This window comes from Microtus oregoni, unplaced genomic scaffold, assembly GCF_018167655.1.
Source record: "Microtus oregoni isolate MIOR12 unplaced genomic scaffold, Mior012 000007F_ref0000211, whole genome shotgun sequence".
In the NCBI taxonomy this organism is placed as follows: domain Eukaryota; kingdom Metazoa; phylum Chordata; class Mammalia; order Rodentia; family Cricetidae; genus Microtus; species Microtus oregoni.
Window position 1 is genome coordinate 57968538 of NW_024543066.1, and position 14753 is coordinate 57983290.

General features: G+C 46.7%; 2 protein-coding genes across 4 annotated transcripts in view; both read right to left on the minus strand.

The window, feature by feature from the left end:
* LOC121450676 (GA-binding protein subunit beta-2) overlaps positions 1-5821 on the minus strand; it is a 39582-nt gene extending 33761 nt beyond the window's left edge. For 2 of the 3 annotated variants that reach the window (XM_041655891.1, XM_041655889.1), the window contains exon 1: positions 5347-5821. The gene's annotated coding sequence lies outside the window, so the exon portion shown is untranslated. The remainder of the gene's footprint in view (positions 1-5346) is intronic. The other variant, XM_041655890.1, reaches the window with a different exon arrangement.
* Positions 5822-6573: 752 nt separating this feature from the next.
* LOC121450677 (protein AF1q) lies at positions 6574-14594 on the minus strand. The gene is made up of 2 exons (XM_041655892.1): positions 14408-14594; positions 6574-7796 (listed from the first exon to the last, which is right to left on the minus strand). The coding sequence occupies exon 2, from the start codon at positions 7788-7790 to the stop codon at positions 7521-7523; it is 270 nt and encodes an 89-aa protein (XP_041511826.1). The 5' UTR covers positions 7791-7796; positions 14408-14594; the 3' UTR covers positions 6574-7520.
* Positions 14595-14753: the final 159 nt, after the last annotated feature.

The window sequence follows — 14753 nt, forward strand, 5'->3', positions numbered from 1 at the left end:
CTGGTGCACTCACTCTCTGTGGTCTCCATGAGCTCTGCAAGCACATGGTGCAGACAAGCAGACACAAGTACACACGTGTAGACAGAGGCAGGTGGATCTCAGTGTCAAGGCCAGCCAAGAGCTACACAGTGAAACCCTGTCTTAAATTTTCCCCCCAAGACACGGTTTCTCTGTGTAACCCTGGTTGTTCTGGCACTCGCTCCACAGACCAGGCTGGCCTCAAACTCAGAGATCCCCCTACCTCGAGTGCTGGGATTAAAGTTGAAAATAAATCTTTAAAAAGAAAAAAAATATTGCTGGCAGTGGTGGTACTTGGGAGGCAGAGTGCGAAGGCTCACCCTGAGTTCAAGGCCACCATGGACTGTGAGTTCCAGGGCAGTCTGAGCTATACTGAGAAACCCTGTCTCAAAAACAAACAAACACACCTTAGCAAAAAGTCAGAGCTCCTTTATGTTTCTGTTTCTGTCTTTTAATGACCTCTTTGAAAGCAAAGTGATTTTAAATATAAGGTGATTTTGGTACATTTACTAATCTACATATTTGTGACTTAAACATGTAGAGTGGAACCTACATATATTATGTAGACATTTGAAGAGTAAAATACATGTAAATTTAGAATGTGCTAAATGACTGCTAGCTGATCTGTATTATACAATGGGCATCATGTCTGGGCTGCCAACATGTAGGATAGCTAATGAAATTCTTTGATTTTTTAGGCTTTTTTTGTTTGGTTTTGTCAGGACAAAGTTTCACTAAGAAACCCTTGATGGTCTTGAATTCAGAGATCTCCTGTCCCTGTTCTCCAGCTGCTAGGATTAAGGGTGTGAGCCCCAACCCCATCTTGTCTCTGATATATGTGTATGCATGTGTATGTGGTGTGTATAGATAGATAGATAGATAGATAGATAGACAGACAGATAGATATAGGGAGGGGGTTGAGACAGGATTTCTCTGTGTAGCCCTGGCTGTCCTGGAACTCACTCTGTAGACCATGCTAGCCTCAAACTCACAGAGATCCTCTGGCCTCTGCCTCCCGAGAACTCGGATTAAAGGCATATGCCACCACCTCCCAGCTCGTTTCTGATATTTTTAATCAGCACTGCTCAATGGCAGAAAAGAAGTCTCAGTGGGTAAAAGGTAAAAGCACTTGCTGCAAGCTTAATGGAATTCAGTCTCTTGGACCCTTACGGTAGAAGAGACCTGACTTGGAAAGCTGTCTTTGGATTCCTCACATACCCCATAGTTACATGTACATTCATACACATAAAATCAATACTGTTTGGGCTGGAGAGATGGCTCAGAGGTTAAGAGCACTGGCTGGGTCGGCAGTGGTGTTGCATGCCTTTAATCTCAGCACTCAGAAGGCAGAGGCAGGATGATCTCTGTGAGTCTGAGGCTAGCCTGGTCTACAGAATGAGTTCCAGGAAACCCTGTCTCGAAACACACACACACACACACACACACAGAGAGAGAGAGAGAGAGAGAGAGAGAGAGAGAGAGAGAGAGAGAGAGAGCACTAGCTACTCTTCCAAAGGTTCTGAGTTCAATTTCCAATATTCACATGATGGCTCACAACCATCTATGAGATTGCCCTCTTCTTGCACTTGTAGACAAAGCACTCCTACATAACCAAACAAACCCGTTCAATAAAAAGTGTGCCATTTGGGTAATCCTGATCTTTGAAGCCATCTATTGGTCTCAGAATGAAAATATTTCATTTTGTACAAATAAAACACACAGAGAAATGAGTCTGTGGTCAGGTGTCGCTAAATTACTAAATTTGTGAGGGTCTAACATTGGATTTGTTGGTGTGGTAGACCTAGGGAACTACAGAGTCTACATTTTGTTTAATGAGCAGAAGTTGTGCTACTATAGGAAAGATTTCTGTACAGTTCTGTGCAATGGTGCCAAATGTTGCTGTCTCCTTTACATGTTAAATATATTTATATGCCTGCTGTATTGGATAAGCTCAGATGCATGGTTTAGGAGCCAACAGCTTGGGGTCAACAGCTTGAGGCCTACACTAGAATTGCTAGTGGTGCTTCCTTTTCCCAGACCTGTGCTCATGTGCTCCTAATTGTACTGACTAGTTAGTCGCTTTAAACAAAGATAATTAGACGTGCCCTAACAATGTGCACTCCAAGCAGTGCCTCTAATAATTAAAGGCACTGGTCACTTAAAGAGTACTCCTATAAACAACACTTAATCTTCAAGCTAGTTTCACTCAACATTTGCTCTTGCTGACTGGATTTTTGTGAAGCTTTTTAATGGCTGGCTGTTAGCATTCTGTAGAAGAACAACCTCCAACAAAAGAGTGAAAAGCATTTCTGAGAAGCTGGGACTACCCCACAGGAGAGACTGAACTCAAACACAAGAGTAGATTCCATGAAGACCTGATCTAAAAAGCCACTCCGTCTGTACCTTTTATCTGCTTAAAACTATCAAGGTTTTATTGGTACAACTCCTTGACATCTGTCCCTCTCCCAACGTGGGATCAGACCAATCTGAAGCGATCACCATGGTAAGAGGGACAGCTGAGATCATCAGATATCGCCAAGCTGTCTTCAGTGAAAACTGTTTAGAGACAAGCATGGTGAAGGGGAGGAGTAAAAACAGTCCCCCTGGCATGATGACATTTGCAGGCAACCCCACCAAGCTGGGATCCTGAGCCAGGATGATGGTGAGTTGGAGGTTGGCCTAAGTGTCACAAAATCCTGTTTCAAACCAGGAAACCCTGTCTTAAATTATTCCCCCCAAGACACGGTTTCTCTGTGTAACCCTGGTTGTTCTGGTACTTGCTCCACAGGCCAGGTTGGCCTCAAACTCAGAGATCCCCCTGCCTCTGCCTCCTGAGTGCTGGGATTAAAGGCGTGCATCATGACGGCCTGGTGGGAAACCCGTTCTTATATTTGGTTACTTGCGGGAATGTCTTTGGTTTCTACTTGTATTCTGGTAAAAATGGCCTCCAAGAAATCTGTTCTTTTTGGCTCTCCTTTCCTATCCTGTCACTCCTGATTTACCTGAAGCACCTACCTAAGTTTTTTTTTAAAATATTTATGTATTTATTATAGATACAATATTCTGTTTGCATATATGCCTGCTAGAAGAGGACACCAGACCTCATTACAGATGGTTGTGAGCCACCATGTGGTTGCTGGGAATCGAACTCAGGTCCTTTAGAAGAGCACGCAATGCTCTTAACCGCTGAGCCATCTCTCCAGCCCCCAGCACCTACCTAAGTTAAAATGCACCTATAAATAACAGTATTTTGGGGCCACTGAGATACATGGCTCAGAGGGTGAAGATGTTTAAGCATGACGACCCTGAGCTGGATCCCCAGTTTCCACATCATGGGGAGCTGAATCCTCTAAGCTGTCTCTGACCTACACAAGTACAAATGTGTGTATGTGCACCCACATAAACTGTAAGTAAAAAAAAATTAAGTAATTTTTAAAATTTACTTTAAATGTAAAGTAATTAAAATTTTTTAAGTAATAGCCAGGAGGTGGTTGTGCATACCTGTAATTTGGGAGGCAGAGGCAGGTGGAGCTGTGAATTCAAGGCCAGCCTGGTCAACGGAGTGAGTTCCCAGGACAGCTAGGGCTGTTTGTTACACAGAGAAACCATGTCTCAAAAAACTAAAAAAAAACAAAACTTATTTATTTGTGTGTACTTTTGTGGGCATTGACTCACCAGAGCGTGAAGGCCAGAGACAACCCACAGGAGTTGGTCCCCTCCTGCTAGTGTGTGCTGTCCTAAGGATCAAACTGTCAGGCTTGGCAGCTTTTAGCTACTAAATTATCTCATTGGCCCAATCTAGGCAACTGCAACGTTCTCAACACTACAACGGGGAACTAGCTTCCTTTATAGAGTGTGCCTCCACAATAAAATCTACACAAAATCTGGTCTAATCTGTACCCTAAATTTCCTTTCTAGTCCCTCTAAGCTAGGGATAGAACCCAGGGCAAAGGAATGCCAGACACACACCTGCCCCTGAGCTACATTTCCAGGCCCGCCTCCAGGGAATCAGAAGGTGGATAAAAAAGACAAAAAGGGGGGGGAGGGGCGGCGGCGAGGACACACGGAGAGGGGGGGAGGAACGGACAGGGACACTACACGACCACAAGGACAGCACTGTTGCTTTCACTGAGATGGGGCTCAAGTAGCACAGGCTGGACTTGAATACCTGGATGCTTCTGCCTGTTCTACCTGCTCTTCTCAATGGTTGAGTGCTGGGATCACAGACATATACCTCCATACTTAGTTTTAAGAATTTTCAATAAACGTTTTAATAACCATGGAGTGCCTGAGCACTTGACAATGGACTCCACTACCAAAAATCACTGGCTTATCTATTAATTTGGGTGTGGTGGTTTGCTCTTCCTTATTACGGCACGTATAAAAACACGACTAGCAGTCGCCATGCGTGGTGGTGGCACACGTCTTTAATAGACAGGTGGATCTATGTGAGTTCGAGGCCCCAGGCTGGTCTCCAAAACAAATTCCAGGACAGTTAGAGTTGTTACACAGAGAGACCCTGTCTCGAAAAACAAACAACACCCCCCCCCCCCATGACTAGCGAGACATAGTGGCTCACCTCTGTAACCCCAACACTCCAGGCTAAACAAGAGGAAAGCTGCAAGGTGCACTGTCTGAGCTACTTAGCAAGACTCAAATATTTAAGACAGAAACTAGAGAAGCCTTTACAGGAAGCGGAGACCAATGAGCAGTGCCTCAGGAAGTCTGTGAGACTACGAACACACTAATGGGAAACAAACAGCAATTCTCGGTCTATGGATAATTTTATTCCTTTTTTTTTTTTTTTTTTGAATTGCACACGTCTCCTGCACAAACATCCGTGTAAGAACTGGATATCAGGCCATAACTGCTCTTACCCAGATTATGAACTCATTAAAGTTTCACGTTATTATCAGACCCAGAAATGTAAGAGTGCCCACTTTTGCCTCAAATATCCTTCAGTTCTTCACACCAGCGTTGTGCCTGCAAAAACAGGGGAGCCAACTTGCAAAAGGGAGCCCCAAGTCTGTGGCTCGCAGCAGCCTGGACTTCCGCTCCACGCTGCCCCCTAGCGGCCACCCCTCTGGCCTGGGCTTCCCGTAGTCCGGCTCCCCGGCCCCAGGTCTTCCACCCACCCCCTTCACCTCCTCCCAGTCCCCTCCCCTTCCTCCCGCCAGCATCCCCTTCCTCTTTGTCCCTCTCCCCCCGCCGCCACCCCGGCTCCGGCAGCCTCCGGGCCGGCGCCCACAGGTCCGGGCTGGGCACTTGTCACGGCCCCTTCCACGGCGCTCCGGCCGCTCCGGAACCCTGCGTCTCCCTCCCCCTCACCTCTTCCGGAGCGCTGCCCGCTTCGCTCTTACTGGGCCCGCCAGCTTGGTCCGGTTTCTTTCTCAAGTTAAGACTCCTTGCCAGCGGCCGTCACTTTTTGGCCTTTTCACATATGAATATTTGGGGGACCTTTAGCCCCCCCCTCGCGGAGAAATGGAGGCAATAAAATGGCGGACCCGGAAGTGAAGACCCGGTGACTATGCCTCCTGGCGGAGGAATCCGGATGAAATGGGTTAGAAAACCCACTTTGCCTTTCTGTCAAAACCGCAACGCACCTCTGAGGCCGACTTCTTCCTACTGAGGACCTCTTGAGTTTGAAAAGCGTGTACCGAGGGCATCCTGAACGGGACTACTTAGCGAGGCGCAGGATTATTGATTACGTGGCTTACGTGAGGCATAGTTCCGGTAGGGGACGGACCGGGCCGGTAGTTTTGGCGCCAACGCTTGGGTGAGGTTGCTGGTGGGTCGTTCTGGAGTTTGTGCTCCACCTTCCCACTGGTTCTCCGCAGGGCTAGCCTTAGAGTCAGGGGAGAATCGTGCTTCCGCGTCTTAACCTTCGCGAGACTGTTCGGGACATTCCTGGCTAGGCACGCGCATCGGACACCTGCCCTACCGGATACTTTGCCAATTAGTAGCCTGAATATAAAGACATTCTCAGGGAAGACAAACTTACAACGTTTGTGGGGGGGGGGGGACTGAAGAGGATGGAACATGAATTTGCATCTCCTTTAGGTCACTTCATGTACCACACAGCTTATCTTGGTTTCCACTCAACGGTTTAAATGAATGGACTGAGAAAAAAACAAAAGGTCCTTCAAAAATCAGCAACAGACAAGCCTCTAATGGCAGCCTAGGCAGAGAGAGCTTTGAACTCAAGGTCCAGGTTCCAGGCCCCAAATTTAAACACAAGGTTTAGAAATGGTGACACACCCCTGCAGAGGCAGGCGGATCTTTTTGAGTTTAAGACCAACCTGGTCTACAAAGCAAGTTCCAGGACTGTTATACAGAGAAAACAAAAAGAGAACGGGCTTGAGATGTGGCTTAGTGTTTAAGAGCACCGGCTGCTTCCTGAGGAACTCAAGCACTCCGACCACTGAGCGCCATCCATCCTGAACAGTTCTTCCGGAGTCAGTATTAGAAAGAGAAAACAAAAAGCTGAGTGTGGGAACGAGTAAATTCTGAGAGCTGTAGTACTTCACTGAGAAGAGAGGAAATGCAAACCCAGACTTAGGCTTTAACATCTTTATTAAATAAATGAACAATGGCAGCACAAATCAGCAGCAATAACTTTGGAAGGAAGAGGGACAGGTGTAGGGTCTGAATATAATTGCTTATTTCACGGTCTTCCAGTGGCTGAAGAACTATGCCCAGGAACCACTGGCTCCCATCACGTACTGCAACTACAGAAGGGCAAAGCTAAAGTGCTAAGAACCAAAACACTCCGCCTGTTCCATGACTGACTCACAATTCTATATAAATTATGCTAATACTACTCTGGTTTCTCTTTAGATCATATAAATCTTTTGCCTTTTATGGATTATCCTACACCAAGGTTTCCCCACGAAGACTGAAATCTGTTCTCTCAAAGTTCCCAACCCACAGCTGGGAGCGAAGTTGTGAGGTGCATCCCATGCTTTTCCTCACTCCCGTTCTCCAGGGCGTGTTATTTCCTCTCGTACCCATGACCATCCATGTTTCTGCATGACATTTCAGAACCTCCAGGTCCTCACTACTTCTTGAAATATTTGCTTACTGGCCTTGTGCAGGAAATCAGGGAGGATCAAGGAATCTCTGAAGCCGATTAAAATGTAATGTAAAAAAAATCGTTTCCCATTTTGCACAACTGTACTTCTCTCTGGTGCCCCAATACGGATGGTTTTCTGGAACTAGTTAATATCCTTGGGGTTGGGGTGGAAATCCCGTGATGTAGTACTCCTGTGACTGAACCCTTGACTTTGTGCCTAGAAGGCTTGAGAGAAATGGAGTAGGCAGATAAATAATAAATAAATAAATAAGAAATAAATACATACAAACATACAATTCAATTGGCAGATTCATCAGCACCACCAGCACAATAGAGGGAAGAAAACAGTATTAGATGGGAAAGGCTTAGAAAGGACCGGGCTTAAAAGGGAAGGCAGTGGGGTAAGGGGTGGGAGAGAGAAGCTTTGGCCTTAGAGCAAGTCCAAGTCGATAGAGTGGATGCTGGCAATGGGAGCTCTCCAGAAGTTGAAGGTGCTGAACTCAAGGAGGGGATCACCTTCTGGGTTCTTCTGCTCTGCTCCGCTTGCTTGACCGCCCATTTTGCCACCATTGCTGTCTGTGCTCTTGTAGGTAGATGTATCTGACAGGCCCAGGCCTTCCAGCTCCGACAGATCCAGTTCTGGGATGGGCATCCTCCAGAAAAGGAAGGAGTTGTACTGGCTACTCACAGGGTCCCTCATAATTCCCTGGGGAAGAGCAAGTCACTTGTTAGTCTTCATGCCAGAGCAAGCTCCTTGCCCGAGCCTTCCCTTGCTTAAGCTGATCTTTTTGTTTGCTCTGGTAAATATGCGGAGGATTTTAAGACAAGTACCAGAACTTTCTATTACGATTCTGCACCAGCCTCTAACTTCTCCACTGCAGCAGGCTCACCTTGGCTCTAATATTTCCCCGCAGTAATATATCTCGGGTCTTATACACCGCAGGCAGGAGCTGTATCTCTATCCGCTTAGGTCTGATTTCTGAGCCGTTACAAGTCTGGCCCCACTCTTTTTGTGTGCGGTATTGAGGGGTTAACAGACGCTGGGGTGTCTAGGCAAATACTCTGAATTATACCCTAAGCCCTCTTGTTACCTTTATTTTTAGACAGGCTCTTCTCTTACTGACTTGCCCAGTCCAACCTTGAACTTGAAATCTTTCTGCCTCAGCCTCCCGAGTCACAGGCCTGCTCAACTAAGAATGAGTTAACTGTGCTGAGAACCAAAGGCAGGACTTTACATGTACTGGTCAAGGACCCTACACATTCCCAGAACCAAACATATGGCTTCTTCACGTCTGTTTACTAAGCTATGGTGTCTGTAAAGGTCTTCCATGACATGTTCACATTTCCTCTCGCGTAAGGCGGCAACGAACTCACCTCCTCCAGGACATCTCCCCCAAAGTGGTGAGCTCCACCTACCTAGCCACCCCAGAGCCTTCCCCAGCACCCTGCAGAATTTTACCTGACTCCATCCTGTTCTGATTACAGATCACAATGGACTGGATATATTTTATGTTTTTATCTCCTTATAAAACCAAAAGTTTTGCCGGGCGATGGTGGCGCACGCCTTTAATCCCAGCACTCGGGAGGCAGAGGCAGGCGGATCTCTGTGAGTTCGAGGCCAGCCTGGTCTACAAGAGCTAGTTCCAGGACAGGCTCCAAAACCACAGAGAAACCCTGTCTCGAAAAACAAAAAAACAAACAAACAAACAAAAAAAACCAAAAGTTTCTCTATGGCTAAAAACACACCTACTAGGCTGGGCATGGTGGCACATGCCTTTAATCCCAGCACTCAGGAGGCAAAAGCAGGCGATCTCTGAGTTCCAGGCTAGCCTGGTGTACAGAATGAGTTCCAAGGCTGTTTCAAAGGGGGAAAAAAAAAAACAAAAAACAAAACAAAAACCAAAAACATCTACTTTCGGGTAAAGCAGGAGATAGACCTTACATGTAAACTCTAATTTGCCCTTATTAGCACAGTGGACACTTTGCTACTCTCACTTATTTGTCCCCAGAGTAACAAATCCTCACTATGTCTCTCTGGCCCATCTCTCCTCAGGACAAACCCAGATGCTAGAACAGCTTTCTTCCGCTACACCATGATCTTTTCCCGCTGACAACCGAGAGCAAGCAGGCTGGAAGCACCAGGTAAGGGAGCAAAGTTTACAGGGGAAAGAACAGTGCCTTGAAAGACAGGGTCTCACTATGCAGGCCAGGATGGCCTTGAACTCACCAAGAGCTGATGGAGAGATCAGAGGTTACAGGCATATGCCACTATGCCCAACTCCTCTTTCCATGTTTTTTGGGTTTTTTTGTTTGTTTATTTCTTTGTTTGTTTTTCAAGGGCTTCTCTGGCTGTCCTAGAACTTGCTCTGTAGACCAGGCTGGCCTTGAACTCCCTGAGATCTGCCCGCCTCTGCCTCGGGAGTTAACACTCAGTTGTGGTACCTTTGCTTGTCCTGCAGCCCACACCTCCCTGACACTGTGACTAGCAGAGCTCTCTGGAGCCTTCGTCGATTATTTACTGGCCAGGGAAAGGGCAAGAAACTTTAGTTTAAATGTTCCCAAAGGAGCAAAAAGAACATTCCACTGCCAACAAAAATAGAAGTTTCAAAAAGTCTTTCTGGAACACACTATCAGCTCTCACCAGCCTGTGACTCCTAAAAAGTGCCCTTAAGTAAGTTCCAAAGTGTCCCTATATGACGTGAAATGTCTCTGCCAAACTAGGAAAACTGACCTAGAACAGAAACTGCAGGAAATGTGGGGTTGGGGGTGGGTAAATGGTCAGCAGGTGGCCCAGAAGTGGGTTTCTGAGTCTTGCTCCAAACTCAGCTCTAGTTCAGGCTGACTTGAAACACAAAGCCTTGTGCGGAGGCGCCCTAGTGCTGGAGTTACAGGAACGTATCACACCAGGCCAGAACTTTTGGGCTGCTTTTTTTTTTTTTTTTTTAAAGACAGGGTCCTCCTTCCTTTGAAATTTTTTTGGGGAAAAAAAAAAAAAAAAAAAAAAGACAGGGTCTTCCTCTGTAGCCCGGGCTGTTATGTAGTATGTAGTCAGCCATCTTCCTTCCTCAGTCTCCAGAGTGCTGGGATTCCAGCCCTGTGCCTTTCCCTGTGATCTTGTACGAAGAGAGACACGGGTGTCCACAGGTGTCACACGGTGACTGTGTGGGCGGCAGTGAGAGGAGCACCACCCTGCTCAAGTAACATGTGCCCTGCTCTCTGAGACAGGCTCTCGCTGAACCTGGAGCTCGGTGGGCAGCCAGCAAGTCCAGCCATCCTCCTGTCTCCACCCTCCCGTGTTTCTGGGGCTACAGATGTAGGCGGTCACACCCAGCTTTTTATTTGGCTTCTGGGAATCTGAACTCAGGTTCTTTTTCTGATTTCTTTTTTCTTTTCTTTTTTTTTTTTCCGAGACAGGGTTTCTCTGTGTAACAGCTCTGGGTGCCCTAGAACTTGCTTTGTAAACCAGGCTGGGCTCGAACTCAGAGAGATTCACCTCCTCTGAGGCATTTGCAACCACCTTTGGGCCATCCCATGACCTTTGATAACATTAAAAAAGTACTACCCGTTTATAATCCCAGCAATCAAGAGGCTCAGGCAGGAGTTTGAGGAGTATGTGTTTGGGCCCAGGCTGGGCAAGACTCTGGCTCAAGCAAAACAAAACAAGGAATATAATAATAATAATAAATAATTTTTTTTCAGGCAAGGTCTCATAGCTCAGAATAGCTTCAAAATGTAATTCCTGATCCTCCTGCCTCCATCCGCCAAATGCTGGGGTTACAGGCATGGTCCAAGATACATGGCTTAAAAAAGGCACATTCTGGGTTCTTTCATCCATCCTTCCCCTATCATCCTCCCTTCCCTCTCTCTCCCTCCCCTCTTCTCTTCTTCTCTCCCCTCCCCCCTCTCTCATCAAGCTCCAAAATAAGCCCCTGGGAGCTGAACATTACTCAGCAGAGAAGTAGTTTAACAAGAGCGTGATGCCGGACTGAAGCAGGGCCAAGGAGTTAGCAGAAAGGTGAGGTCATTGCCCCATGAACTCAGCTCTGACCATCTCCATGGGAACGTACAGAGAGTTAGCAAGCATGACTGCACCTATAACACCTTTGAGCTAACCAAGCCCCACTGAGGTCTGGACTACAGACACTAAAGAGCATGCCTTAGAAGTCAGGCTGTTACTGACTCTGCTTATCGGGAAGTTTATGACATCACCAGGTGTTGCCTTGTTAGCTGACTTAAAAAAACACCTTCCCTTAAAAGTCTCCTACAGAGTGACCTTCTTATAACACAGGGCATATAATAAACTGTTTTCCACAGACAATACCATGAACTAAAGTAGCAGAGGCTGACCTTGAACTTATGACATCCACATTACATAATTAAAACGAACAACTACTAGGAAAAAAATTGTTTTTGTTCTTTTGAGCAAGGGTCTAGCTATGTAACCGAGGCTATGTAGAATCTTATTATATAGCCTGGACTAACCTTAAACTCAAGATTCTCTCTAGTCTCAGCTTCCAGATTCTGGGTGCTGAGATCACAGACATCACCATCACACCTAGCTTAAAATGAAAAACAAATATATTTCTTAAGCTGCGTTATTTGAGACGCGGTCTCACTATATTGCCCTGGCTGCCCTAGAACCCATTTTGTAGGCCATGCCAATCTTGAGCTTACAAAGATGTGCTTGCCTCTGCCTCCTGAGAGCTTGGATACAAAAGGTGTGTGCCGTTGCACTCAACTAAAACCGTGAAAACCAGACGACACCTTAGATTGTTCAGGAGCTGGCTTGGGTGTCCAGCTGATGTGCACCCCAAGTCTCATACTTCTAGTACAATCCGAGAGCTCTTGCTGTCCTTCCAGAGGACCTGGGTTCCCAGCAACCACATGGCAGCTGATAACCAATGCCAGTTCCAAGGCATCTGACACCGTCTTTTCAGGAGCAGGCATGTTCTTGGCATTCATAAAAATTAAATCTTTTTTTTTTAACTTGAAAATTTTTTTTAAAATCTGTGTGTTCCAGGTGGTGGTGGTGCATGCCTTCAATCCAGCACTCGGAAGGCAGAGGCAGGCGGATCTCTGTGAGTTCGATGCCAGCCTGGTCTACAAAGCAAGTTCCAGAACAGAGAAACCCTGTCTAGGAAAAATAAATAAATAAATAAATAAATAAATAGAAATCTGTGTGTGTTGTGTATGGGGGGCTGGGCCTCCACACCCCATGCCTAGGTAGAGGTGAGAGGCCTTGCCTTCTGCTTGTCTGACCTTGTAAACCAGGCATGCTGGGCTGGGAGCTCGTGGAGCTTCTCCTGCTCAGGACCTTTGGGAGGGCAGGCAGTGCTCTTAACCACTGAGCCATCTCTCCAGCTCCTATTTTTATTTCTTTTTTTTTTAATTTTTTTTCAATTTTTATTTCTTAAATAAGGTCTTAACATGTAGCCCAAGTGCTGGCTTCTAACTTGGAATCCCTGCCCCTGCCCCTGAGTCCTGGGATTACAGGTGTATGTGCCACCACTCCCAGCTAAGAATTTTGTTCTTGGTGCTGGGCAGATGGCTTAACAGTTAAGAGCACTGGCTGCTCTTTCAGTAGTTAATTTCCCACAAACCACACAGTGGCTCACAACCATCTATAGTGGGATCTGATGTCCTTTTCTGGTATAAAAGCACACATGCATAAAAAGAATTTAGTTGTCAAAATAATTCTTTTCTTAGTATATTCTGCTGACCTCCTTCTGTGGTTCTAATCTGACTAGGAGGAGAGCTGGGTATGGGAAGGAACTCCTACAACCCCAGCATCTAGTAGGTGGAGGCAGGAGGATCAGGAGTTATATGGAAGCCAACAAACTGTCTTGAAAAATATTTTGAGACTAAGCTAGCATTAAGTCAGCGTTGACAACCTGACTCCCTTCCTTTCAACTGTAATACGTATAACAGTTGCCTACACAATTGATCAGAGACTGCACAGAACTGTCTTCCAACTGAAACAGCTAGATTCAGGCGTGGAGGCACACAGCTGCAGTCCCAGCACTCAGCAGGCTGAAGGACCGTGAGTTCAAGCCTAGCCTGGGCTGCACACTGAGTCCAGAGACCCACCCCGCAAACCAAAACAAAAGGAACATGGACAAAACACAAAACTAAGTCAAATAAAACAATTTAAAGGAAATTATGTGGAAATATCTAAAGGAAATATTAAAAAGCTGAAAATCTCCAGCCTGGAGACATGTCCAGAGACACAAATTCGTTTCCAGAAAGCAGACACACAGGTATATGTAGCATTAAAATAAGAAGACAGGCTGCTTTCAAGCTGGCTTCCCCTTCCTTCCTTAACCTCTCTTCACCCATCATTTTACCTGTCTGTCTGGAGGCTCTGGATGGTGACTGACGACATGGTACATGCTCAGTAAATGTGCCATCCATTTTGAACTACCCCAATATTGTAGGTAAAGTAACTTCTAAATTTCATTGTCAGTTCTTCGAGACACCATGATTAAAGACACACTTTCTTTAAGCCACGTGGACACACCCAAATACCCTTTGTCTAGATTGCCGCCCCCCAGGAGCACCCAAGGCCTGCTCCACAGAGCCTTGCTGTGTCATGGTGCCGCCAAGCAGCCTGAGCAGGGCTGGTGGAGGATGGAGCCGGAAGCTTTCTGGTGTGTCTCACGTTGCTCTGGGATTTTCCTGCTAGCCACAACCTTCCCCACCAACTAGGAGGGGCTGCAAAGAAAAATCTGTTCTCAGCAGTAGTTCCTGTGGGCTGCGCTGATTCCAACATGCCATCAGGCAATGGCACAGCTGCCCCCACCTGTCCTACCTCAAGCCTCTTCGGGGTGAAAATCTGAGTCAGGGAAGAGATTGCATAGTACCCCGTGTCAAAAAAGAAAAGGAAAAAGGAGTACTCCCCAAAACTCCCTACCACAGACACAGAACCGTGAGGAGGGTGGGAATCCAAGAAGTAGAGGTTGCAGGAATTACAGTTCGAATAAAGATTCACCAAATAACTGGTAGCAAAATTATAGCTTGAAAAGGAAGATACAGATAACTAGCCACTAGACTAGAAGCCATTAGATGCACAAGGCAAAAATTATCGGAAAAATGGATACACGAAATGAAGAGCTAAATGCCGAGAAATAATTACAGGTAAAGTGTTGGAAATTAATGCTTAGGTCCACGATAAGGCATAGATGGAGATCTTAACAGATAAAAATCTGGTAACAGCTACCCATTGTTCAGAGCGCCCCCTTCTCTCCTCTGAAACGGTCCCCCACCTAGTCTCACAAGGGGGTCTTTCAAGCTTGAGAAGCCGCCCCTCAGCTAGGTTACCTGTTATCAATGAATGATTGGCGTGTTCCGAAGAAGGAGAGAATGCCTCAGGGGCTCGGGGGTCTGCTCTGGACGGGAGAGGAGGAGGCTGCAGAAAAAAGCTGTTGGTGGTGAGACGGCTTTGTCTGCTCACGCCTTCTGCCTCGTCTGTGACAGAGTCCGCCGCTGGGTCTCCCCTGCAATGCAGCCCCTCCTAGCAAGGGCGGAAGCACTCCCCGCCCCCTCTCTGCCTGACTCGGCTAATTCGAATGATAGGTTCCGGAACACGCCACCCAGGCTAGAGCCTCTCCATCGGCTCGCACGGCACCCACATCTCTCCAGCACCCTCGTGCTGACCGGGGTGCAA